The 27,817-nt window shown below is 42.8% G+C and overlaps 1 protein-coding gene across 1 annotated transcript; it reads left to right on the forward strand.

Annotated features, from left to right (window-relative positions):
* The first annotated feature begins 1,610 nt into the window (after nt 1-1,610).
* bco2l (beta-carotene 15, 15-dioxygenase 2, like) lies at nt 1,611-26,148 on the forward strand. Its single transcript, XM_039000511.1, has 13 exons — nt 1,611-1,742; nt 7,310-7,441; nt 7,857-8,031; nt 8,330-8,541; nt 9,694-9,809; nt 10,230-10,332; nt 13,665-13,802; nt 18,372-18,532; nt 18,838-19,008; nt 23,253-23,390; nt 24,055-24,237; nt 24,397-24,507; nt 24,631-26,148. Exons 2-13 carry the CDS (start codon nt 7,399-7,401, stop codon nt 24,745-24,747), a joined length of 1,668 nt encoding a protein of 555 aa, XP_038856439.1. The 5' UTR covers nt 1,611-1,742; nt 7,310-7,398; the 3' UTR covers nt 24,748-26,148.
* The last annotated feature ends 1,669 nt before the right edge of the window (nt 26,149-27,817 follow it).

Consider the following 27,817-nt stretch of genomic DNA (forward strand, 5'->3'; position numbering starts at 1 on the left):
AGTGTTTAAATAAGTTGGTGGAGGGGGATTTCTCTTCAAAGACTATTGTTGACACAGTGTTGAGTGGCGCAGCGGTCTGAGGCACTGCATCTCAGTGCAGGTGTCACTACAGTCCCTGGTTCAAATCCAGGCTGTATCACATCTGGCTGTGATTGGGAATCCCATAGGGCGGTGCACAATTGGCACTGCGTTGTCCTGATTTGGCCGGTGTAGGCTGTCATTGTAAATAAGAATTTGTTCTTAACTGACTTGCAAAGTTAAATAATATTAAAAAATGAGTCTTATTATCAGATATTCTGGTGGAGGAAAGAGAGAGTTTTATTCATGTTTTATATTCATGGGAAAGGTTGTGTGTGTGCATGCATGCAGCCTACGTGCTGTTTTGCATGCTGTTCTGAAGAACCAACACTAGCTGATGCTGTAGTCTCTAGTTAACACTTGTGGCAAACTGAACTTTATCAGTTGAACTTCTCTGGTAGAAGAAGAAATGCAATATCCTTGTCAACCAGTAGATGAGGCACTCTATCCATAGACACAGAAGTGATGTACTGGCAAAGCATCGAATATCCACACCAACAAACCTGTGATTGTTCATATACTTATAACACAATGTATGTCACAATTGTCGTCAAAAACGGAATCCATAACCAACCTGGTGTTATTGAACCCAAGTCATATTTGCTCGTTAAGCTGAAGCTGTAGCATTATATCTGGGATAGGTGACAACATTTGTTCAGGTTTTCTAAGGACAATCGTTTCACAATCGTTTGCTCAGAATGTTTACATAATGTCACAATTTACAGTTCTCTATGTCCTGTTGTTGAACAGTATATTGTACATGTTTGAAGAATTAGGGTTTGACCTATCTTGCATTGTTTGTAATGGAAATAGGTTTGTAATCGTTATAAAATGGACTATAACTGCGGTGTCATATACGTACATCCAGTGGCTGGTGTATGTGGTATAATTCTTTCACATATATTATTCTTTGTTACTCAATAATGACTAGCCTATTTCTCCAGATAAGGTGTGCAGCCCGTGGTAGATTAACTGACTGTTCACCGTCCATGATCCAAGTCCTGCTAATTGCTATGACTTAAAGCTGCCATAAAAGTGGGTGAAAGGTTCAATCACAGTTCACCAGCAGCTCTACTGTGTAAACCTGTGTGTGGTTGTTTATGGAGGCTAAACTTAAAGGGACAGTTTGAGGTTTTGAGTCAGATAAACACATGGATACCATTTTATGTCTCTGCGTGCAGTTTGAAGGAAGTTGAAGGAAGTTTCTGCGTGCTCGTTGATCCTATAGACTTCCAGACGTTGTACTAACGCTAGTTAGCAATCGCTCCAGAAACGACCTTCAGAAACGACCTCCAAACTGCATGCAGAGACATAAAAATTGGTATCCATGAGTTCATCGAACTATCCCCTTTAAATCAAAATGACCATGGCACTCTTATCAGAGAGTTGCAGTTAAAAATCCTGAATTGAATTGGCATGTCTATGCAGTAAAGTTAAAAACAAGGCAAACAAATCATCTGTGTGTGTTTTTAATGAGAGCCGGGGCATGTCAGATAGGGTGTCAGCAACAGTGTCAGAGGCTGGCCTCAGCACAGTTCCACGCTTCAAAGGTCGTCAGTGACTCCCTTCCTTCTCAGACTGTTTAAATCCCAGTCAGTCAGTGTGAGACCACAGACAGGACAACTGGCGTGGTGTTTTCCAAACCTTCACCGTAACACAGAGTGGTAAGCACACACACACACACACACACACACACACACACACACACACACACACACACACACACACACACACACACACACACACACACACACACACACACACACACACACACACTCTTTATCATCTTTTGTTGCTGTGTTCCCCTGTTTGGCTGCACCAGTAAACAAGCAACTTTATGTGTAAAGGAGAATTTCCTCCATTTTGACATGTTGAAATAATACACAAGACATTGTGTGCATTATTGGGATTTTACAATAATTCTTATCATGAACTGATGAACAACTTCATTCATTCATGTGTAATCGTAGTGATACATACTGTATGTACACGAAAAACCATCAAAGATAACACAGCAGTGTATGTACCTCAATGCACCCAGGAATCTTTTCCAGAGGAGATCAATGTTATGAGGTCATTGTGTTTTGTCTTTGATCGTATTTGAAGGACTATACACATATTGCCTGTGAGAGGCAGTGTCTTTGTGATGATATGGTTGTATACTTTATGTGTTGTATACTGTATACCGTTTTCTTCTGTTTGGTACCTAATAATCACTCGCTACTACTGTCCTCATTATCAATAGATTATGGCCTCTGTACCTGTTGATAATCTCACACCTATATGTGTTAGATAAAACAACACAGATAGAGGAGTGTCTCCACCACCAATATCATCGTCAGGAGATCACCTCACGATACCTGAAGACAGTTATGTAATGAGTTCTCTTGTGTAAAGATTTTTGTTACTTTCTCTTGGTTCTACAATCTCTTGTATAAGTAGCTCTACTACCTTTAGTAGGTCAAAGTGCCCGTTTACACAGCCAGCTCAATTCAGATTATTTGGCAAATCAGATACACATCCCTTCTTTTTTCCCAAATGTGTAAACAACAAAACAACTACATTGAATCTGATCTTTTGAGTTACGATTTGTATCATTAGTATTTGGTTCTAAAATCCAATACAATTCCGGTGCTCTGCATGCGAGTCTGGACATCAGATCAGTTTGTTTAACCTTTCACCAACTTTTTTCCATCGCTAGAGTCTCTCTCTCACCAGCCAGGCAAACTCACACACACACACGCACGTAAGCACACGCAAGCACACACAACCTTCCGTTACCACGACAACCACCCCTGAAATGTTATGCAAACTCCAGAATTACAACCGCACGTCCCATTCTAAGCAAAACCATTACGACTGCTTATCGAATTCTAAGCAAAGCCCTCTAATACTTTGTTTTAAGAAGCCGCTGCCAATATCTTTCAAACTGTCACAATCTGCTGCAACCTAAGTACCCTTTTGTCACGATCGTCATAACTTTGAATAGAGGACCAAGGCGCAGCGTGATATAACGACATCTTCTTTTTATTATGAAGACGAACAAACGAACAAAAACAACAAACAGACGACCGTGAAGCTATTCAAACAAATAGTGCTGACACTAAACACTACACATAGACAATTACCCACATTAACCTAATGCCTATGGCTGCCTTAAATATGGCTCCCAATCAGAGATAATGAATGACAGCTGTCTCTGATTGAGAACCATTCAGGCAACCATAGACATATCTAGACACCTACACTCAACACAAACCCATACACTCTACTAAACCCCCTATACCATACGACCACCCAAGATGAGACAAATACAGACAAACATCCCCCCTGTCACACCCTGACCTAACCAAAATATTACAGAAAACAAAGATAACTAAGGCCAGGGCGTGACAGTACCCCCCACCAAAGGTGCGGACTCTGGCCGCAAAACCTGACACAGAAGGGGAGGGTCCGGGTGGGCCTTCCTACGGCGGCAGCTCGGGTGCGGGACGTGGCCCCCACTCCACCATAGTTAATACCCGCTTTGGTGGCTCTGGCAGATCCTGGCTGACTGGCGGCTCTGGCAGATCCTGGCTGTCTGGCGGCTCTGGCAGATCCTGGCTGTCTGGCGGCTCTGGCAGATCCTGGCTGGCTGGCGGCTCTGGAAGGTCCTGGCTGGCTGACGGCTCTGGAAGGTCCTGGCTGGCTGACGGCTCTGGCCGGTCATGGCTGGCGGACGGCTCTGGCTGCTCCTGTCTGGCGGACGGCTCTGGCCGCTCCTGTCTGGCGGACGGCTCTGGCCGCTCCTGTCTGGCGGACGGCTCTGGCTGCTCCTGTCTGGCGGAAGGCTCTGGCTGCTCCTGTCTGGCGGAAGGCTCTGGCTGCTCCTGTCTGGCGGACGGCTCTGGCTGCTCCTGTCTGGCGGACGGCTCTGGCTGCTCCTGACTGGCGGGCGGCTCTAGCGGCTCGGGACAGACGGGCGGCTCTGACGGCTCGGGACAGACGGCTCGGGACATATCGGGGGTTTAGTAGAGTGTATGGGTTTGTGTTGAGTGTAGGTGTCTAGATATGTCTATGGTTGCCTGTCTATGGTTGCTCTGACGGCTCGGGACAGACAGGCAGCTCTGACGGCTCGGGACAGACGGGCAGCTCTGACGGCTCGGGACAGACGGGCAGCTCTGACGGCTCTGGGCAGACGGGCAGCTCTGGGCAGACGGGCAGCTCTGACGGCTCTGGGCAGACGGGCAGCTCTGACGGCTCTGGGCAGACGGGCAGCTCTGACGGCTCTGGGCAGACGGGCAGCTCTGACGGCTCTGGGCAGACGGATAGCGCAGGCGGCTCTGGACAGACGGGCAGTGCAGGCGGCACTGGGCAGACGGCAGACTCTGACCGGCTGAGGCGCACAGTAGGCCTGGTGCGTGGTACCGGAACTGGAGGTACCGGGCTAAGGACACGCACCTCAAGGCTAGTGCGGGGAGCAGCAACAGGACGCACAGGAATCTGGACACGCACAGGAGGCTTGGTGCGTGGTGCCGGAACTGGTGGTACCGGGCTGGAGACACGCACCCTAGGGCGAGTGCATGGAGGAGGAACAGGGCTCTGGAGACACACTGGAAGCCTGGTGCGTGGTGTTGGCACTGGTGGTACTGGGCTGGGGAGGTGGCGCCGGATATACCGGACCATGCAGGCGTACTGGCTCCCTTGAGCACTGAGCCTGCCCAACCTTACCTGGTTGTATGCTCCCCGTAGCCCGACCAGTGCGGGGAGGTGGAATAACCCGCACTGGGCTGTGTAGGCGAACCGGGGACACCATGCGTAAGGCTGGTACCATGTATGCTGGCCCGAGGAGACGCACTGGAGACCAGACGCGTTGAGCCGGCTTCATGGCACCTGGCTCAATACTCAATCTAGCCCTGCCAGTGCGGGGAGGTGGAATAACCCGCACTGGGCTATGCACACGTACAGGAGACACCATGCGCTCTTCCGCATAACACGGTGTCTGCCCGTACTCTCGCACTCCACAGTAAGCATAGGGAGTTGGCGCAGGTCTCCTACCTGACTTCGCCACACTCCCTTTTAGCCCCCCCCCCAAGAATTTTTTGGGTTTTACTCGCGGGCTTCCAGCCTTGCTTCCGTGCTGCCTCCTCATATCGCCTCCTCTCGGCTTTAGCTGCCTCCAGCTCTTCACGAGGGAGGCGATATTCTCCTGGTTGTGCCCAAGGTCCCTTACCTTCCAGTATCTCCTCCCAAGTCCAAGAATCCTGTATGCGCTGCTACTGCTGCTGCTTAACACGCTGCTTGGTCCGAGTTTGGTGGGTAATTCTGTCACGATCGTCGTAACTTTGAATAGAGGACCAAGGCGCAGCGTGATAGAACGACATCTTCTTTTTATTATGAAGACGAACAAACGAACAAAAACAACAAACAGACGACCGTGAAGCTATTCAAACAAATAGTGCTGACACTAAACACTACACATAGACAATTACCCACATTAACCTAATGCCTATGGCTGCCTTAAATATGGCTCCCAATCAGAGATAATGAATGACAGCTGTCTCTGATTGAGAACCATTCAGGCAACCATAGACATACCTAGACACCTACACTCAACACAAACCCATACACTCTACTAAACCCCCTATACCATACAACCACCCAAGACGAGACAAATACAGACAAACATCCCCCCTGTCACACCCTGACCTAACCAAAATATTACAGAAAACAAAGATAACTAAGGCCAGGGCGTGACACCTTTTCACTCTTTATTTATTAAGTCTTCAAAATGATTACTTCTAGGACGCCAGGACCTTGAGGACATTCATTCATTATGGTTAAGGTTAGGGCAATGGTTAGGAATAAAACAGAAAAACTCAACTTTAAAAAACAAGTGCCTACCCAGCAAACTAAAATTGGTTTTGTGAATGTTCCAAAACACTTAATTAAGTTCCAGGAAAGGTGTAAGAACATGGCCCCCAAAAGTTGTAATCACACAAAACTGTCCAGTTGCACTGATGATTATACAATGTTTCTATTAAGGTGCACAACATATTCCTCTGATGTTGCAAGAATGTTCACCAAACAGTTTTTTCCTGTTCTTTAAAGGTTCCCAAAGCATTTCATTGGGTTATGGGAACAGTGTGGGGACATTACAAGATATGGGTTCCAAACACACAAAATATGGACAAGTAATTGCCTTAGTAATTGTAAATAATTGTGTTTCACTATTGCATACAGATACATGTGGCTACCACATAATCCACTGGAGTTTGAACTGATATTTAAAGGAACACTGACAGTAAATGATCATTGCGTCTGTGTGTTATTTCAGAGACAACATCAGTGTGAATACACAACTCTGACATCGGTCTCATTTCAAACTGAGTGTGGACAGTCAGACATAAATCGAATTTAAGAAAAATGCTGTGTAAACATAGCCTAAATGTGTAACCCAAGCAGAGCATTCCTGTCTAAGGGGGTGCTAATGTTTCACATGCTTTTTGAACTAGCATAATTTAATTCTTAACTTAAGCAATAAGGCCCGAGGAGATGTGGTATATTCAAGCAATAAGGCCCGAGGAGGTGTTGTATATGGCCAATATACCACGGCTAAGGGCTGTTCTTAAGTTCGACACAACGCGGAGTGCTTGGACACAGCCCTTAGCCATGGTATATTGGCCATATATCACCAACCCCCGAGGTTCCTTATTGCTATTATAAACTGGTTACCAACGTAATTTGAGCAGTAGAAATAAATGTTTTGTCATACCCGTGGTATACGGTCTGATATACCACAGCTGTCAGCCAATCAGCATTCAGGGCTCGACCCACCCAGTTTATAACAAGTGATATGTAGCTGATATCCTGTCATTGTAAATTAGAATTTGTTCTTAACTGACTTGCTTAGTTAAATAAAGGTTAAATAAATTAAAATATATATATATTTATGTTAGCCTGTTGGATTACCATGTCTGATATGAGTTTACAGTCATTATGTACTGTACAGCCATTACCGATGACAACCTTATATAATGATGTTCCCTGACCTATTTCTCAACTCGACGGATTCATACTCGTCCAAAGACCCATGTAGCCATAAAACATCAGATGATTCAACATCATCTGTGTGTGTGTGTGTGTGTGTGTGTGTGTGTGTGTGTGTGTGTGTGTGTGTGTGTGTGTGTGTGTGTGTGTCCTATGTGTGAGCACAACTGTATAAATTCGGTTGGTCTGTGTCTTCCTCTAGCAAACTCAGGCTCAACACTGCACCACAGCTTCAACACTGCACCACCAGGCTCAACACTGCACCACCAGGCTCAACACTGCAGCCCAGCCATGAGCAGCACCAAACAACTCAACAACAGGAGCGGAGACAATGGTGAGGTCACGTTCCCCTGTTCACACTATGCATGCACCAACCAATGGTTGTGTGCCACATCATCGACTGCACAATTGGGCACTAGATTGGTATAACATATGATATGGTTAGCTGATACGTAAAATACCTATCCAGGCGTTGTAGGATCTGGCATGTGTCAGCAACGTCTGAACAGAGGAACGCGCCCCTTGTGCTTGTGTATAGCATGTAATAACCCATCGTGCAATGACGTCACATTCTCTGAGACCTGAAGTGTCGACTTCAGGACGAAATGTTGATGTGAACGCAAAATCGAACCCTGTGTGTGTTGATTGACTGGGTGGATCACCTATCTCTTCCTCCAAACAAGTCAAAATGCCATTTAGGATCTGTGATATCGGAAAGCTTGAACATTTGTCTTCTCTCTCTATGACAGCATCCAAGAAGAAGTGCCCCTTGGCCATGGGGCTGGAGGGCATTGCCCCCCTGGTGCGCACTGTTGAGGAGATCCCTGAACCCATCACCACGGTGATCAAGGGGAACATCCCATCCTGGATCAATGGAAGCTTCCTGCGGAATGGGCCCGGAAGGTTTGAGTTCGGCAAAGACAAGTACAAAATAAAATTAATAAATTGTATACACATACACCACTTATAATCAACACATACACACACACACAAAGAACATGCACACACTCATACGCACAGACACTCACCCTTACACCCATAGACTTCCCCTTACACCCATTGACTCACCCTTACACCCATAGACTCACCCTTACACCCATAGACCCACTCATACACCCATAGACTTCCCCTTACACCCATAGACTTCCCCTTACATCCATTGACTCACCCTTACACCCATAGACTCACCCTTACACCCTTTTGTCTTTGTCTCTGTCCTCAGCTTCAACCACTGGTTTGACGGAATGGCCTTGATGCACCGCTTCTACATCCATGACGGTGAGGTGACCTACAGCAGCCGCTTCCTGCGCAGCGACTCCTACGTGCGTAATTCTGAGAAAGACCGCATTGTGGTGTGTGAGTTTGGAACCATGGCCATGCCTGACCCCTGCAAGAACTTCTTTTCTCGATTCTTATCCCGCTTCAAGATTCCCAGTAAGTGTCTTCAGAGTTGTGTCCCTCTGTGTGCAGTACAGTACATTCCCCATTGTTCTGGTTGCGGCTGGTGGCTTTGGCCAGGGCTGTTGACTGTATGTATTGTGTTGCTCACAATGTATGTATTGTGTTGAGATTATAAATATGATGGTTGAAACCTAGTGCATGTTTCTCTGAGCGTAGGAATGCTTAGAGATCAGGAGAGCAGATTGTTGTGTGGGCTACCTGAGCAGATAGAAAGAGAAACTTATGACTTTTAAAAGCTCAGTATTCAACCATTTCTGTAATTCAACTGAAGAGCCTTAAACATTGATCTAGAGAAGTATTTTGCTGCATCAAAGCATAACCGATTGTAAACCAGCACAGTGAGATTAGGGTCAATAGAAAAAATAGCATCATTGAAACACACCACATTTTTGAAGACTCAAAGATTGTTTGTGTCCCTCCCCTCAGCACCCTCCACTAGCACTGCCCCAGTATCTGTGTGTTAGAGATGTCGATGATGAGTATGACAGGTCTCCTCTCTAATGCCTAGAAAGCTTTGATTCAAACTCCTTATTAGACAGCTCTGCAAGCGTTTTAATGTCAAAATACGTCAGTTACTCACCAAATATGGGGTTTCTTCATTTACTCCTCTTACAGCCGGTATGTACTTCCAAAAAAGGTCTATAAGAATTGAATGTTCATCTTGTCATTATTGTACTGCCGTATATTGTTTATATGGTCTGTCTTTAAGTTTAGTTGCTCAGCGAAACCCCATATTTGGTGAGTAACTAACCGATTTTGACATTAAAACACTTACATAGCTGTCTAATGGGAGTTAGAATCGGCACTTCCTGGGCATTAGAGAAATCTCTAACTCACAGATACTTGTGCCACAACAAGTGACTTTAATAGTCACACAACGTCTGTGTCCACTCCTTCCTGTTTAGATGAGTGTGATTTCTAGCTTAGCCTGACCTAATAGGAAATTGACACGTGAACATTGTGTCCTGTACTTACCAAAAAATAAACCTATTAAAAAGTATTGCTGCTATAGGATGCTGTATAGTTTCTCTACACATATGCTTGTGATCACTGAGAAAGAAACAACTCTGTTGATTGGCAACATGTTCTGTATGCTCCAGTCCTGATATCTGGATTTGTTAACAGAGGCCACAGACAATGCCAGTGTGAACTTTGTGAAGTACAAGGGTGACTATTATGTAAGCACAGAGACCAACTACATGCGGCGGGTGGATCCACAGAGCCTGGAGACCAAGGAGAAGGTACAGCTATTGTCTATCACACCAAGGATGGAGTTGAACATATTTTACAGAATTCGGGGGGGGGGGGGGATCTTTTTTGAATTTGTATGTATTTAACCTTTATTTAACTAGGAAAGTCAGTTAAGAACAAATTCTTATTTTACAATGACGGCCAACCCCAGCCAAACCCTACCCTAACCCGGACGACACAGGGCCAGTTGTGCGCCGCCCTATGGGACTCCCGATCACGGCCGGTTGCGATACAGCCGGAGATCGAACCAGGGTCTGTAGTGACACCCCTAGCACTGAGATGCAGTTCCTTAGACCGCTGCGCCACTCGGGAACCAGATCTTACAGTTATGATGATGATGATGTTTGCAGTGATGATGATGATGATGTTGATGATGACTATAATGATGATGTGTGTCCTTATGTTCGTAGGTGGACTGGTCTAAATACATTGCAGTAAACTCCGCCACAGCCCATCCTCATTATGACCGTGAAGGGGCCTCGTACAACATGGGCAACTCCTATGGCAAGGGCGGTACGTTATCTACCTACCTACTTACCTACCTAGCTACGTACGTACCTACCTACCTACCTACCTACCTACCTACCTACCTACCTACCTACCTACCTACCTACCTACCTACCTACCTACCTACCTACCTACCTACCTACCTACCTACCTACCTACCTACCTACCTACCTACCTACCTACCTACCTACCTACCTACCTACCTACCTACCTACCTACCTACCTACCTACCTACCTACCTACCTACCTACCTACCTACCTACCTACCTACCTACCTACCTACCTACCTACTTACCTCCCTACCTACCTATCTACCCCTACTAACAAACTTACCTACCTACCTCCCTCCCTACCTACCCCTACCTACCCACTTAGCTGCTTATCTACATACCTACCTACTTATCTACCTACTTACCTACCTACAGTTGAAGTCGGAAGTTTACATACACCTTAGCCAAATACATTTAAACTCAGTTTTTCACAATTCCTGATATTTAATCCTAGTAAAAAACCCTGTCTTAGGTCAGTTAGGATCACCACTTTGTTTAAAGAAGTTAAATGTCAGAATAATAGTAGAGAATTATTTATTTCAGCTTTTATTTCTTTCATCACATTCCAAGTGGGTCAGAAGTTTACATACACTCAAAAAGCATTTGGTAGCATTGCCTTTAAATTGTTTAACTTGGGTCAAACGTTTCGAGTAGCCTTCCACAAGCTTCCCACAATAAGTTGGGTGAATTTTGGCCCATTCCTCCTGACAGAGATGGTGTTACTGAGTCAGGTCTGTAGGCCTCCTTGCTCTGACACTTTTTCAGGTCTGCCCACAAATTTTCTATAGGATTGAGGTCAGGGCTTTGTGATGGCCACTCCAATACCTTGACTTTGTTGTTCTTAAGCCATTTTGCCACAACTTTGGAAGTATGCTTGGGGTCATTGTCCATTTAGAAGACCCATTTGTGACCAAGCTTTAACTTCCTGACTGATGTCTAGAGATGTTGCTTCAATATATCCACATAATTTTCCTCCCTGATGATGCCATCTATTTTGTAAGGTGGACCAGTCCCTGATGCTGCCACCCCCGTGCTTCACGGTTGGGATGGTGTTCTTCGTCTTGCAAGCCTCCCCCTTTTTCCTCCAAACATAACGATGGTCATCATGGCCAAACAGTTCTATTTTTGTTTCATCAAACAAGAGGACATTTCTCCAAAAAGTACAGTCTTTGTCCCCATGTGCAGTTGCAAACCGTAGTCTGGCTTTTTTATGGAGGTTTTGGAGCAGTGGCTTCTTCCTTGCTGAGCGGCCTTTCAGGTTATGTCGATATAGTACTCATTTTACTGTGGATATAGATACTTTTGTACCTGTATCCTCCAGCATCTTCACAAGGCCCTTTGCTGTTGTTCTGGGATTGATTTGCACTTTTCACACCAAAGTACTTTCATCTCTAGGAGACAGAATGCATCACCTTCCTGAGTGGTATGACGGCTACGTGGTCCCATGGTGTTTATACTTGAGTACTATTGTTTGTACAGATGAACGTGGTTCCTTCAGGCGTTTGGAAATTGCTCCCAAGGATGAACCAGAATTGTGGAGGTCTACAATTGTTTTCTGAGGTCTTGGCTGATTTCTTTGGATTTTCCCATCATGTCAAGTAAAGAGGCACTGAGTTTGAAGGTAGGCCTTGAAATACATCCACAGGTACACCTCCAATTGACTCAAATTATGTCAATTAGCCTATCAGAAGCTTCTAAATCCATTACATAATTTTCTGGAATTTTCCAAGCTGTTTAAAGACACAGTCAACTTAGTGTATGTAAACTTCTGACCCACTGGAATTGTGATGCAGTGAATTATAAGTGAAATAATCTGTCTGTAAACAATTGTTGGAAAGATTACTTGTGTCATGCACAAAGTAGATGTCCTAACCGACTTGCCAAAACTATAGTTTGTTAACAAGAAATTTGTGGAGTGGTTGAAAAACGAGTTTTAATGACTCCAACCTTAGTGTATGGAAACTTCCGACTTCAACTGTACCTACCTACTTACCTACTTACTTACTGTCGGTTGGTCGGTTTATTATCAAACCAAATCTGCACATTTTATACATGCAGATGAACTACAGTAATACAAACACAAATGTTTCACTATAATTGAATCACTTGATTTAATAATAATAATTATTATTATTTAAAGCGACAATCTATGATTGCTTAGACATGTTTTACTTTGAAATGAATTATATATACTGTCAGGTTCAAAGTTATTGACACCCTTGATAAAAATGAGCAAAAAAGACAGTATAAAATAAATAATACAAATATTGAGCTATTACATTATTTACAAAATTATATTATTTTATACTAATACATCTGCTCAGATGTTGTTTAACAAATAACACAAAAATACATCTAAAAAAGTTGTCAAAATTCTTGCCACCCCTGTCTTCAATACTCCGACACCCTCACCTTGCGAAGATAGAGTTTCGGCCTCCTGGCAGCAGCAACGAGGTTTTTGGCTGAAATGTCCTGGTACTTGGTAGAGTTCATGATGCCGTTGACCTTATTAACAAGGGCTGCAGAACCAGTGGAACCAAACAGCCCCATAACATCAAAGATCCACAACCATATTTTACAGTAGGTATAAGGTACTTTTCTGCATATGCATCCCTAAATCGATGCCAAACCCCCCACTGGTGTGCGTGGCCAAATAGCTTTATTTTCGTGTCATCTGACCATAGCACCAGTTCCAATCCATGTGCCAATTCACTTAATGCAATCATTTTTTATTACTTGTTAAACAAAATCATATTTTTTTAGCAATTGTATTAGGATAAAATAATATAATTTCCCGATTTTGTTTAGCATACAATATAGCTCAGTATTTGTATGATTTTTTATATTTTTGCTAATCTTTATCAAGGGTGCTAATAATTTTGGAACTGACTATATATACCCATTGATTCTTGAAGAATATAACTTATAAATACCTAAAGATCTTAGTTCAACTGTCATGCCCCATCATTCCTCCAATGTCTGTAAACAAACACTGTGTAGCCTCTTATCCAGAGCAACCTACAGTATTGAGTGAATACATTTTAATATTTTTTTTGTAATTCATGTGCAAAAGAGACATTGGTCTCAGTATGACTCCCTGATAAAATAAAGATAAAATAAAATCTATAGCCCCATCCCTCAACTGTTTACCAAATCAGTGGCAGGATGGCTGCTTTGGCCGCTTTAATGATAAACACTATTATCATGTATGATATGATGCTACCTCTGACATGTTGATTGATAATGTAAATTGACCCTCTATTGGCCCATCGCTGTGTCTCACCCCAGGCTTTTTCTACAACATCATCCGTGTGCCTCCGCCTGAGAAGGTAGAGGGGGAAGACAAGGCTGATTTCAGTGGAGCTCAGGTCCTCTGTTCCATCCCAGCCTCTGACTCCAGGAAACCATCCTACTACCACAGCTTCGGTCAGTATCCATCCATCACCTCCCTCCACCTTCCCCTGTATCTTTCTCCCTCTATAACAGCGTTGCTGAATTTCAATGACTGGTTCTCACTCTCCTAACTTCCTCTTTCTTTACTACCTCAGCTAAAACATCTCCATGACGGTTGTATTATCTCCAACTGTATGTCCCTCTCTCTGACTGTTTCTCCAATTGAGAAATTGTTGAGGTTGGTTTGTGTGCTCTATGTATGTGTGTGTTTCAGTGGTTGTGTGTGTATATGTGCGTCTGTCTGTCTGTCTGTCTGTCTGTCTGTCTGTCTGTCTGTCTGTCTGTCTGTCTGTCTGTCTGTCTGTCTGTCTGTCTGTCTGTCTGTCTGTCTGTCTGTCTGTCTGTCTGTCTGTCTGTCTGTCTGTCTGTCTGAGTGTGTGTGTGTGTGTGTGTGTGTGTGTGTGTGTGTGTGTGTGTGTGTGTGTGTGTGTGTGTGTGTGTGTGTGTGTGTGTGTGTATGCATACGTCTGTCTGTCTGTCTGTCTGTCTGTCTGTCTGTCTGTCTGTCTGTCTGAGTGTGTGTGTGTGTGTGTGTGTGTGTGTGTGTGTGTGTGTGTGTGTGTGTGTGTGTGTGTGTGTGTGTGTGTGTGTGTGTGTGTGTGTGTGTGTGTATGCATACGTCTGTCTGTCTGTCTGTCTGTCTGTCTGTCTGTCTGTCTGTCTGTCTGTCTGTCTGTCTGTCTGTCTGTCTGTCTGTCTGTCTGTCTGTCTGTCTGTCTGTCTGTCTGTCTGTCTGTCTGTCTGTCTGTCTGTCTGTCTGTCTGTCTGTCTGTCTGTCTGGTTCATAAAGCACGTTCTGGAGGTAAAATCTATATGCTCACAATATGAAGTAGGTTGTTTGAAACAGTGGTGAATACATGTTGCTTGAAGGGCAGTAGACCAACATAGCTATAGTCATTTTGATGCTTTTACCCAGCCCTAATATACTAACTTAGCAAATTAAAACCTAGTTTTGGGGATTTATATTCAGAAAGTATTCATAACCCTTGACTTTTTCCACATAAGTCATTGTTGTGTTACAGCCTGAATTCAAAATGCATAAAAAAAAAAATTCGCCCATCAACACACAATACCCCATAATAACAAAGTGAAAACAAGTTTTTTGACATTTTTGCAAATGTCAATAAATATCTAATTTACATAAGTATTCACACCCCTGAGTTTATAAATGTTAATACATGCCAGTAAAACAGAGATGTATTAACAGCATGTTTCTTACACTTCATCTCTTTCTGTACTGGAACTTTCCTCTCATATGCAATTCTTGGTAATTAGTAAAGTAATCACTTGCTAAGCTATATAAAACAAACACGGATCACAGATCACAAATAAGTTAGGTAGCTATCTAACCCTGGTGATATACGAGTATGCTGTGCATGGGCCCTGGTAAACACATCAGTAAACAGAGTGGGTGCGGGAGAGTAAAATAAACCCATCCTATGCACATTTTTGGCCGTGTCCAGAAAGAACAACTTTGAGAGACCCTACCTCCCCGCAATTGTGGAGATCTGACAGGATTGGGCAGGTGTAAGCAATGTGGTGAAAATTCCTCCTGGCCTAAACCTATCAATTTGCTTAAACCTATAAAATCCTCTCAGATCTCCACAAGTGTCTGGAGGGTAAGGGCTAGGGGTGGTCTCTGGACAAGGCCCTGGTATGTATAACTGAGTGGGCGTAAGGAGAGTGTAGGTCTACAGAGCGAGAGAGAGAGAGAACGTACTTGAAAACAGCGATGAGCAGGTTGACCAACAGGATGTTGGCCACCAGAAGGTAGCATGCCATGATGGCAGGAACGATCCAGGCTCCCGTCTTACAGGGCGGCAGAGCCACAACATGCCCGTCCTCTGTGGTGATATTCTGGCCACATGGAGCTACGCACAATGACACAACCACAGGGTCAGGATGACACACAAGGTGTCACAGATTGAGTCACAAGACAAATTCTCTTAAAGCTACCCCATTTATTTTGTCATATGACAAAACAAAAGAGTAGCCAGCCTAAAGAGAGTTTCTCCGACAAACATTATTAATAAAGGCAAACATATTGTAAAGGCCAGTTGTGTGTCAAAACAAATTAACATACAGACAACGACTAGACAAGCAAGCCAACATAAGACGAACACAAAATCAAATGAAAGAAAGATAACATACATTACATACAAGCAAACCCAGGCAATCACACCAAATAGACAATCACTACGCTGACATCTAAAATAAACAAACCAACAAATAAACAGAACAACAAATACTTCAAGTTTAGCAAACAAACAAGAGGCATAATATACTGAATATATGCATCTTTTTTGTAGGGGATAGGAAGGAGTGAGCTCTAGAATGGAAAGGTGTTATGTGCTGAAATGTGTATCTCACAATATATTCTAAAATATATTGTCAATAACTTGCATTCCCAATATATTTAAACATGGCATGATGTTTAAAATATATTGTCACATATGCGTGCCATAGCCTAGCTGAATAATGACTATTTTACACTCAAAGAAATTTGGTTAAAAACTCTGACAACTGAACCACGTGAAAAAACAGATTGCAGATGATGACAGGGTATGATATGTTCATGTGTGTGTGTGTGTGTGTGTGTGTGTGTGTGTGTGTGTGTGTGTGTGTGTGCATATGTCTGTCTGTCTGTCTGTCTGTCTGTCTGTCTGTCTGTCTGTCTGTCTGTCTGTCTGTCTGTCTGTCTGTCTGTCTGTCTGTCTGTCTGTCTGTCTGTCTGTATGTCTGGTTCATAAAGCACGTTCTGGGGGTAAAATCTATATGCTCACAATATGAAGTAGGTTGTTTGAAACAGTGGTGAATACATGTTGCTTGAAGGGCAGTAGACCAACATAGCTATAGTACTTTTGATGCTTTTTACCAGCCCTAATATAGCAAATTAAAACCTCGTTTTGGGGATTTAATAAAATACAGTGTATTCAGAAAGTATTCATAACCCTTGACTTTTTCCACATAAGTCATTGTTGTGTTACAGCCTGAATTCAAAATGGATTAAATATATTTTTTCCACCCATCAACACACAATACCCCATAATGACAAAGTGAAAACAAGTTTTTAGACATTTTTGCAAATGTAAATAAATATCTAATTTACATAAGTATTCACACCATTGAGTTAATAAATGTTAGAATCATATTTGGCAACGATAACAGCTGTCAATATTTCTGATAAAGTCTCTAAGTGTCACGCCCTGACCTTAGAGAGCTTTTTATGTCTTTATTTTGGTTTGGTCAGGGTGTGATTTGGGTGGGCATTCTATGTTCATTTTTCTATGTTTTGTATTTCTTTGTTTTGGCCGGGTATGATTCTCAATCAGGGACAGCTGTCTATCGTTGTCTCTGATTGGGAACCATACTTAGGTATCCTTTTTCCCACCTGTGTTTGTGGGTAGTTATTTTCTGTTTAGTGTTTTCTGCACCTGACAGGACTGTTTCGGTTTCATTTCTCACTTTGTAATTTTGTTCTAGTGTTCAGTGTAAATAAAAATCATGAACACTTACCACGCTGCGCTTTGGTCCGATCCTTCTTCTTGCAACGATGACCGTTACACTAAGAGCTTTCCACACCAGGATTGTACAATATTTGCACATTATTCTTCAAAAAATTCTTCAAGCCCTGTCAAGTTGGTTGTTGATCATATCTAGACACCCATTTTCAAGTCTTGCCATAGATTTTCAAGCCGGCTGTAACACACAAAATGTGGAAAAAGTCAAGAGGTGTGAATACTTTCTGAAGGCACTGTACTGTATGTTACCTGCCCAGGATATAATGTATGTTGCCGGTCGGAGGCCAGTATTTTTAGCTACACATAATACCCTCAGCTCTACCTCTATCCCTGTGTTGTGTGACTGCAGCCATAATACCCTCAGCTCTACCTCTATCCCTGTGTTGTGTGACTGCAGCCATAATAACCTCAGCTCTACTTCTATCCCTGTGTTGTGTGACTGCAGCCATAATAACCTCAGCTCTACTTCTATCCCTGTGTTGTGTGACTGCAGCCATAATACCCTCAGCTCTACTTCTATCCCTGTGTTGTGTGACTGCAGCCATAATAACCTCAGCTCTACCTCTATCCCTGTGTTGTGTGACTGCAGCCATAATAACCTCAGCTCTACTTCTATCCCTGTGTTGTGTGACTGCAGCCATAATAACCTCAGCTCTACTTCTATCCCTGTGTTGTGTGACTGCAGCCATAATAACCTCAGCTCTACTTCTATCCCTGTGTTGTGTGACTGCAGCCATAATAACCTCAGCTCTACCTCTATCCCTGTGTTGTGTGACTGCAGCCATAATACCCTCAGCTCTACTTCTATCCCTGTGTTGTGTGACTGCAGCCATAATAACCTCAGCTCTACCTCTATCCCTGTGTTGTGTGACTGCAGCCATAATAACCTCAGCTCTACTTCTATCCCTGTGTTGTGTGACTGCAGCCATAATAACCTCAGCTCTACCTCTATCCCTGTGTTGTGTGACTGCAGCCATAATACCCTCAGCTCTACCTCTATCCCTGTGTTGTGTGACTGCAGCCATGTCAGAGAACTATGTGGTGTTCATAGAGCAGCCCATCAAGCTGGACTTGCTCAAGTTTATGCTGTTCAGGATCCAGGGCAAGAGCTTCGACAAGGTCATGACCTGGGAGCCACAGTACGACACCATCTTCCACGTGGTGCACAGACACACAGGCGAGGTGTGTGTTAATGACCCAAACAATCTACATGGTTACAGTCAATGTATAAAATAAGGAAATCTATGCATTACCCAGGAAATCGACTCAATCCCCAAAGCACTGGTAAATGTATAGATTCTGTGGAATATCTGTACATTAACCAGTGCGACGGGGAATGTATAGATTTTTCCAGGAAATCCATAGTTTTTCCAGATTTTACACATTTCCAGTAGCATTTGCACATATAGGACCAGCCCATTTCATCTCTAATTGGCTTGTTTGTCACCAATATGTCTAAAGACTTTTTGGTCTGTTTCATCCAATAGCTAAGCAAGGTAAAGTACAGCGCCCCACCCATGTTCACCCTTCACCAGATCAACGCCTACGAGGACAAAGGGTTCCTTGTAATGGACATGTGCTGCGGGGACGATGGGGACGTCATTGGAGACTTCACACTAGAGAACCTTCGCAGGGCTCCAGGGGACGAAATGGACAAGGTTTGTTGGTACAACGAACACACACACACACACACACACACACACACACACACACACACACACACACACACACACACACACACACACACACACACACACACACACACACACACACACACACACACACACACACACACACACACACACACACATAACACATATACAGTTGAAGTTACATACACCTTAGCCAAATACATTTCAACTCAGTTATTCACAATTCCTGACATTTAATCCTAGTAAAAATTCCCTGTTTTAGGTCAGTTAGGATCACCACTTTATTTTTAGAATGTGAAATGTCAGAATAATAGTAGAGATAATTATTTATTTCAGCTTTTATTTCTTTCATCACATTCCCAGTTGGTCAGAAGTTTACATACACTCTATTAGTATTTGGTAGCATTGCCTTAAAATTATTTAACTTGGGTCAAACGTTTCGGGTAGCCTTCCACGAGCTTCCCACAATAAGTTGGGTAAATTGTGGCCCATTCCTCCTGACAGAGCTGGTGTAACTGAGTCAGGTTTGTAGGCCTCCTTGCTCACACACACTTTTTCAGGTCTGCCCACAAATTTTCCATAGGATTGAGGTCAGGGCCTTGTGATGGCAAATACCTTGACTTTGTTGTCCTTAAGCCATTTTGCCCCAAACAGTTCTGTTTTTGTTTCATCAGACAAGAGGACATTTCTCCAAATAGTACGATCTTTGTCCCCATGTGCAGTTGCAAACCGTAGTCTGGCTTTTTTATGGCGGTTTTGGCTTCTTCCTTGCTGAGTGGCCTTTCAGGTTATGTTGATATAGGACTCGTTTTACTGTGGATATAGATACTTTTGTACCTGTTTCCTCCAGCATCTTCACATGGTCCTTTGCTGTTGTTCTGGGATTGATTTGCACTTTTCGCACCAAAGTACGTTCATCTCTAGGAGACAGAACACGTCTCCTTCCTGAGCGGTATGATGGCTGCGTGGTCCCATGGTGTTTATACTTGCGTACTAGTGTTTGTACAGATGAACGTGGTACCTTCAGGCGTTTGGAAATTGCTTCCAAGGATGAACCAGGCTTGTGGAGGTCTACAATTTTTTGTGGCTGATTTCTTTTGATTTTACCATGATGTCAAGCAAAGAGGCACTGAGTTTGAAAGTAGGCCTTGAAATACATGTAACGATCTGGGTGTAGTGGGTGCGAAGTCAGGCGCAGGAAGCAGAGAGTTCAGTGGTAGTGCTATTTAATGCACAAAACGGCGAACATAAGCCACTGAAACAGTCCAGCAAAACCCACGAAATGGGAAACACGTAAATTTCAAACGTGCACCCTATTCACACAAACAATCCCGCACAAATAGCAGGCGGGCCTACTGGTTAATATAGCCCGACTAATCAACCAAACACAAAACAGGTAAAACCAACAAACAGAAAAGGGGAAAAAAGGATCAGTGGCAGCTAGTAGGCCGGTGACGACGACCGCCGAGCGCCACCCGAACAGGAAGGGGAGCCACCTTCTGTAGGAATCGTGACAATACATCCAGAGGTACACCTCCAATTGACTCAAATGATGTCAATTAGCCTATCAGAAGCTTCTAAAGCCATGACATCATTTTCTGGAGTTTTCCAAGCTGTTTAAAGGCACAGTCAACTTAGTGTCTGTAAACTTCTGAACCTCTGAAATTGTGATACAGTGAATTATAAGTGAAATAATCTGTCTGTAAACAATTGTTGGAAAAATTACTAATATCATGCACAAAGTAGATGTCCTAACCGACTTGCCAAAACTATAGTTTGTTAACAAGAAATTTGTGGAGTGGTTGAAAAACGAGTTTTAATGACTCCAACCTAAGTGTATGTAAACTTCCGACTTCAATTGTATACACACACACACACACAAATATACTATATTATACTGGTACCCTGTGTAAAAGTAGGTTGTTTGAAACAGTGGTGAGTACATGTTGCTTGAAGGGCAGTAGACCAGCATAGCTATAGTACCTTTGATGCTTTTTACCAGCCCTAATATAACTTAGCAAATTAAAACCTAGTTTTGGGCATTTAATAAAATACAGTGCCTTCAGAAAATAAATAGTTTGCTATTTAGTTCGTAAAAATGTGTAAATTGTAACTAATTTTGCACATAATGTTGCCGCTACCATCTCTTATGACTGAAAAGAGCTTCTGGACATCAGAACAGCGATTACTCCCCTTGAACTAGAGGAATATTTTTTCTTTCGTGAGTCTGACGCGAAGGATATACTGCTTCCCGGAGACCAGGCCCTCATCCAGTCAATTGCTTGAAGAAAAGACTGAAATACAGGGGGCTGAAGTCTGGGTAACTTGTGAGAATTTGTCGGCGAGTGAGTAAACCACCACTACCCTCAGTATTATTGGCCAACATGCAATCATTGGAAAACAAACTGGATGATCTACTATTAAGAATATCCTACCACATCAACACCATCATGCCAGAAACCCGAGACCCACTCCAATTCGCATGGTGCCCCAACAGATCCACAGATGACACAATCTCAATCGCACTCCACACTGCCCTTTCCCACCTGGACAACAGGAACACCTATGTGAGAATGCTGTTCATTGACTACAGCTCAGCATTCAACACCATAGTGCCCACTAAGCTCATCACTAAGCTAAGGATCCTGGGACTAAACACCTCCCTCTGCAACTGGATCCTGGACTTCCTGACAGGCCGCCCCCAGGTGGTAAGGGTAGTCAACAACACATCTGACACGATGATCCTCAAAATTGGGGCCCCTCAGGGGTGCGTGCTTGGTCCCCTCCTGTACTACCTGTTCACCCACGACTGCGTGGCCAAGCACGACTCCAACACCATCAAGTTTGCTGACGACACAACCTGGTCACCGAAACAATGAGACAGCCTACAGGGAGGAGGTCAGAGACCTGGCAGTGTGGTGCCAGGACAACAACCTCTCAATGTGAAACTGATCGTGGACTATAGGTAAAGAAAGCCCGAACAGGCCCTCATTAACATCAACGGGACTGAAGTGGAGAGCGTCAAGTTCCTTGGTGTCCACATCACCAACAAACTATCATGGTCCAAACACACCAAGACAGTTGTAAAGAGGGCATGACAACCCCTTTTCCCCCTCAGGAGACTGAAAAGATTTGGCATGGGTCCCCAGATCCTGAAAAAGTTATACAGCTGCACCATCGAGAGTATCCTGCCCGGTTGCATTACCGTCAGGTATGGGAACTGCTCAGCATCTGACCGTAAGGCGCTACAGAGGGTAGTGCATACGGCCCAGTACATCACTGGGGCCAAGCTTCCTGACATCCAGGACCTATATTTTAGGCGGTGTCAGAGGAAGGCCCAAAAAATTGTCAAAGACTCCAGTTACCCAAGTCATAGACTGTTCTCTCTGCTACCGCATGGCAAGAGCCATAAGACTGCTGAACAACTAAACTAATCAAATGCCTATTTACATTGACCCTCCCCATTTTTTTTACACTGCTGCTACTCACTGTTTATTATCTATGCATAGTCAATTTACAAATGACCTCGACTAACCTGTACCACTGCATATTGACTTAGTACCGGTACCCTCTGTACATAGCCTCGTTATTGTTATGTACATTTCTTGTGTTACCTTGTGATTGATTAGAATTTTTTTACGTTAGTTTTTTTTCTAAATATTTTATTAACTCTATTTCTTAATCTGCATTGTTGGTTAAGGGCTTGAAAGTAAGCATTTCACTGTAAAGTCTACACCTGTTGTATTCGGGGCATGTGACAAATACAATTTGATTCAACTTTTTATTTAGCCAAGTTAGCTTTACTCGTTGTGTATTTATTATTACTTTTATTATTACATGTTTTACTTCTCTATTATTTCTCTATGTTCTTTCTCTCTGCCTTGTTGGGAATGAGACTGCATTGCCCATAAGTAACCATTTCACTGTTAGTTGACACCTGTTGTTTACGAAGCATGTGACAAATACAATTTGTTTTGATTTGCACTAGATCTCAACCACTGAGTAGTTATAAAACTACAAGAACAATTCACAATGATATCCTGCCCACTGCGAACATATGCAACAGATTAGCTGACATGCTGTTCACACATACTGTGGTTCGTTGTTACTTTAAGTTCATTTATCTTACTACAGCTGCTGACAGATATGTGAAGAATTATTAATTATAGGCAATTGGTTTTGTTTTGTAAAATGTCTGTTGTAAAATGTCTGTTTGTGAAAATGTCTGTTTTTGTTTTCTGCTATGTCAGTTTTATAACTCCATGTGCAGAAACCTTCCACGGAGATACGTCCTACCCCTGACGGTAACTGATGACACACCCAGCGACCAAAACCTTGTCACTCTGCCTTTCTGTCAAGCAACTGCAGTCAAGACTGGGTGTGGAAAGGTGTGTGTGTGTGTGTGTATTTATGCATGAATAAATGTGTTATATTTCCTGCTGTTCAATGAATTGTAATTTCAATTAATGATAAAACCATAGATTCTTGAAGAATATAACATAAATTGATGAGCTTAGTACAACTGTCTTATCTTATAATGACACTATATATACTATTGTTTTACTCCATTGATTATGTTTTATTGACATTTTCATACCAGTCTTTTTATAGCAAACTAAGGGCTGTATTATTTTCTGTATTGCTGAAGCGTTACAGATTGTACCATTGAAATGTAAGGGCAATTTCCGATTAAGCCGAAATATGCAGCGTTAACCATAAATGCAGTCTCTGCCAACATGGGAACATTGCCTTAAAATTTGAATTGGGTTTTAGCGTTGAACTTCCGCGATGCGGATTGAATAGGGCCCTAAGTGATGGGCTTGCTGTTTAGGCTGAAACACGAACTCAGTATTGTTGCTCCCAGAGGGGAAGCACAGCACTCAAGCACAATTGAACCAGCAACCCTTTACTCATAATTCTGTAAATGGCAACTACGTCTGCTAATGCTAACCCCTGGCATTGTGACGCATGTGTTCTGGCTGCTGAAAATAAAATGTGGTTTTGTTGTCATGGCTACCTGACATGTCTTTCTCTCTTTGGGGTGTGCTGCAGGTGCTTTGTACACACGAGGAACTCTATGATGAAGAGCTGTTCCAGTACGGTGGCCTGGAGTTCCCACAGATCAACTATGCCCATTACAACGCGCGTCCTTACCGCTACTACTACGCATGCGGCTTCGGACACCTGTTCAGCGACTCCCTGCTGAAGATGGATCTGGAGACCAAGAAACTTAAGGTTTTTCTTTTTCTAACTCTCCCTCTGAAAAAGACCAATTATCCACAGCTCAATAGCACCTTCAGAGTCAATGGTGAATCAGCTAGACTGCTAGGCCTGCTTTTAGTGACCTACTGCTGTGTCCAATTTTAAGGACATATTGACATTTTCTCTGTGTAGGCATGGCGTCACCCTGGTCTGTTCCCATCTGAGCCTGTGTTTGTTCCTGCGCCCAACGCAACCGAGGAGGACGATGGTGTGGTCATGTCCGTCATCATCACACCCAGAACTGTAAACAACAACAATAACAACAACATAATCAACAACAAAAACAACAACAAACATGCATATTCACCATTGATGAATTACCTTTGACATAACATTGTACAACCATCTCTATACTTCTGTTTCCAGGAGAAAAGCACGTTCCTGCTGATTCTGGATGCCAAGACTTTCACGGAGCTGGGCCGGGCAGAGGTTCCAGTCAACATTCCATTTGGAACTCATGGAGTATTCAATGAGATGCACTGAAAATGCTAACGTCACAACCCCTTCAGCATTCTGCTTATGAAATTACTACATCCATGGATGTCTTTTCTGATGCTGTTAAGTTAACATCTCTAACTACTGCAGTACTCTTGGACCATTTTCGGTACAGCCAGAGGAGGAAGGCCCTCTCCTCTGAGTCTTGTTCCTCTTGAGGCTAAGACTCTCGAGGTTTGTTCCTTCTAGGGAGTTTTCCCCTGCCACTGTACTTCTGCTGCTTGCTATTTGGGGTCTAGGCTGGGGTTCTATAATAATAATAACACTAATAATGAAGTAATACATTGGATTTTTATAGCACTATGAAGTATTTTGTACCAACTGCTAAGGTAGAAAGGCTTTATAAATACATCTAATTGATTTATTGATATCACAGAACTGAGGAGAACCAGTTCCTCAGACCCTGTTAAAATGTCAGTCTGTAGACACATCTATCTATGTCATATCCTTATCAAAAGGTACCCTGCTTTGTAAAGTAAATGATGTTGGTGACTGATCTGGTGTTTTTCATGGACATTAACTGTAGACCTTGGACTAAAACTTGTGCCGGTTTTTCACTACTTTGGTATTCACAATCAGTGTCAATATTTCATCAAATATTTCTGCGGCAACTAATTTTCTCTACAGCAAATTACAAGAAGTCAACTGAGGCTCTGAAGTGAAATTAGTTTTACTTGTTTAATTTCCGATCTTCAAAGTGTTTCATAACATGTACGCATTTGAAATACTATACTCCCATAGCCGTGCAGTGCACTTACAAAACATGAAAATGCCTCCAGGAAATGTAATTTCAGTTTAAGTAATGTGATATAAAATGGACATTGTCCAAAATGCCAGTAAAACAAATGGCTTTCAGCATTCAATAGCCACCACTGAGAGCTAAAGGAAGGTCACATTGAAAACTCAGATTGCATTTCATCCAGTTGTCATGGCCCACTGTAAGGGGAACTTACAAACACATTCTTTTCATAGACGGAAACAGATGTAATTGTTACAATACAACTGTAGAATGCATTGCAAATCTATATTCGTTTCTCAATACTTTATAATTGTCATTGTCAATGTCATAATTTAGCTGCTAGCTGGTCACTGAAGGGAATGTAGTCCAGAGGGTTGCACACATACTAGTGAGAGCAGGAAGACTGAAAGAGCAGTGGAAGTAGCAAACGGCTGCCTATTTAATAATATTTTCCATTCAGGCCAGGTCTCCCTAGGTTACTTATTAATTACCCCATAATTCCTAATCTAATCAGTCATGCTTAACTACTCTTTGTACTCAAATATTCAAATTAATTAGTGGTCTATCCAAAGGGCAGGAACATTGGTATGAGGGGAGGCCGTCAGGGACCGCCTGTATCGACATTTGAATAAATGTGGCACTAATTTGCATATTGTCAAATGGTTGGATTTTGTGAATAATATTTACGAAACACTCCCATGTTCATTTTAAATCACTCACACTTCGTGGTGGAGAAAAGTTTGAGAAAAATTACTCATTCTCGTAATTAGATACATTTAATGCAGGGGTGTCAAACAAAATTTCTGGAAGGCCATGTGTCTCCTGGTTTTCGTTATTTCCTTTCAATTCGTGTTCCAATTTACCCTGCATTCATAACCAAGTGGGAAGGTGGTATTTACCACGTACAGCTGAGAAAAATCCACTTGAGTGCCCCTCGAACTGATAATTACTAGTGTGAAACTCGTCTATCTGAGCTCCAACTTCACCCACATGCTGACCTCTGACATCACCTACTAAGGAAATTACCTCGAAAACAGCATTTTCAGCAGTTAAATGCAACAACAAAACATTCTTTATTAAAAGCAATCTATTAATATGGTTTTTGAACACTTTAATTTGTTTGCGAGCATGATAGCTATGTTACGTTTATTGTTGATGCAGCTTGTTTGCCATTAGCCAATAAGCGTTTCTCAACGAGTTCAAAGCATATGAATGCATCCAACTCGTATTTACTACTTCACACCTGGAAATTACCACCTTCCCTCTTGGTTATGAACACAGCATTAGACTTAGACAACCAGGTAAGGGGAGTTCCTAACTAATTAGTGACATTAATTGATCAATAATGTACAAGGGAGGAGTGAAAACTCACAGACCATCGGCCCTTCAGCAATTGAGTTTGATTTATGGCCTGTGTAGTAATGTTCCTGGTCGTGTTATGGGAAAGCTAGCCTATAAGTCTGGAAAACTAGGCAACATCTAGTATAACTCTGTTCTCTCTAATACACACTGCAGATGTTTTGCGATGCTACAGTGGAGCAATTATATACCCATGGAGATAGCCATGGTGTACCATGTCAACAAGAACCAACTCCCACTAAGGAGTCTGATAGCCTGACAGAGCACTGCATGAAAAGGATTTGTGTGTGCAGCATTAGAAATTGATAATTTATGAGGGAAAAGATCATTCACAATTTTGGGGCTAAGTCACTGATTTGCATTGTGGGGCTAATCCACATCACACCACTGGAATCATCCGATTATTCATATGGAAGTGGAATAAAGCTCTGTAAAGGAGATCAGCCTTGCCAACAGGTCAAAATGAACCTGATTCTCAGATAACACACAAGCCTATTTTGTCTGGGATATTAGCCTGCCTGACAGTTTACCATCATTATTAGGCACTGGCTATGCAGTTTGTCAAATGTGCATGTCTCTAAATAGAGACTTTGTTTTCAAGATTTGTAAAAAATGTATGATGGCCAGGGCCTATTTAAGCAATGAAGCACAACCAAGTCATATATTTGAAAGACTTGAAAATTCGAACATTTAGAAAAATGGAGCATCAACGTTTACTTCATGGCATCCTTGGCATTGACACAATACAATGCATTGTGTCCCTTAACCCTCTACATTTGAGACCAACATTCTAATGCGACATGAAATGAAATTATGGGATATAGCTGAAATGAATGACGCTTTTGTTATCATCTCTGCTATATGACAAGTCTGCATTTCATAACTGTTTGACTGGTAGGCCTGCATTAGTTTCGTGTGAAGCCCTACACGTTATGAGCTGGCATTGACATAGAAAAAGTA

This window comes from Salvelinus namaycush, chromosome 1, assembly GCF_016432855.1.
Source record: "Salvelinus namaycush isolate Seneca chromosome 1, SaNama_1.0, whole genome shotgun sequence".
Taxonomy (NCBI): Eukaryota; Metazoa; Chordata; class Actinopteri; order Salmoniformes; family Salmonidae; genus Salvelinus; species Salvelinus namaycush.

Coding starts and splice junctions, on each gene's coding strand:
- bco2l (XM_039000511.1), top strand. CDS start 7,399: ATGAGCAGCACCAAACAACTCAACAACAGGAGCGGAGACAATG. Junction 19,009..23,252: donor CAGGGGACGAAATGGACAAG/GTTTGTTGGTAC, acceptor CTGCTATGTCAG/TTTTATAACTCCATGTGCAG. Junction 23,391..24,054: donor TCAAGACTGGGTGTGGAAAG/GTGTGTGTGTGT, acceptor GGTGTGCTGCAG/GTGCTTTGTACACACGAGGA.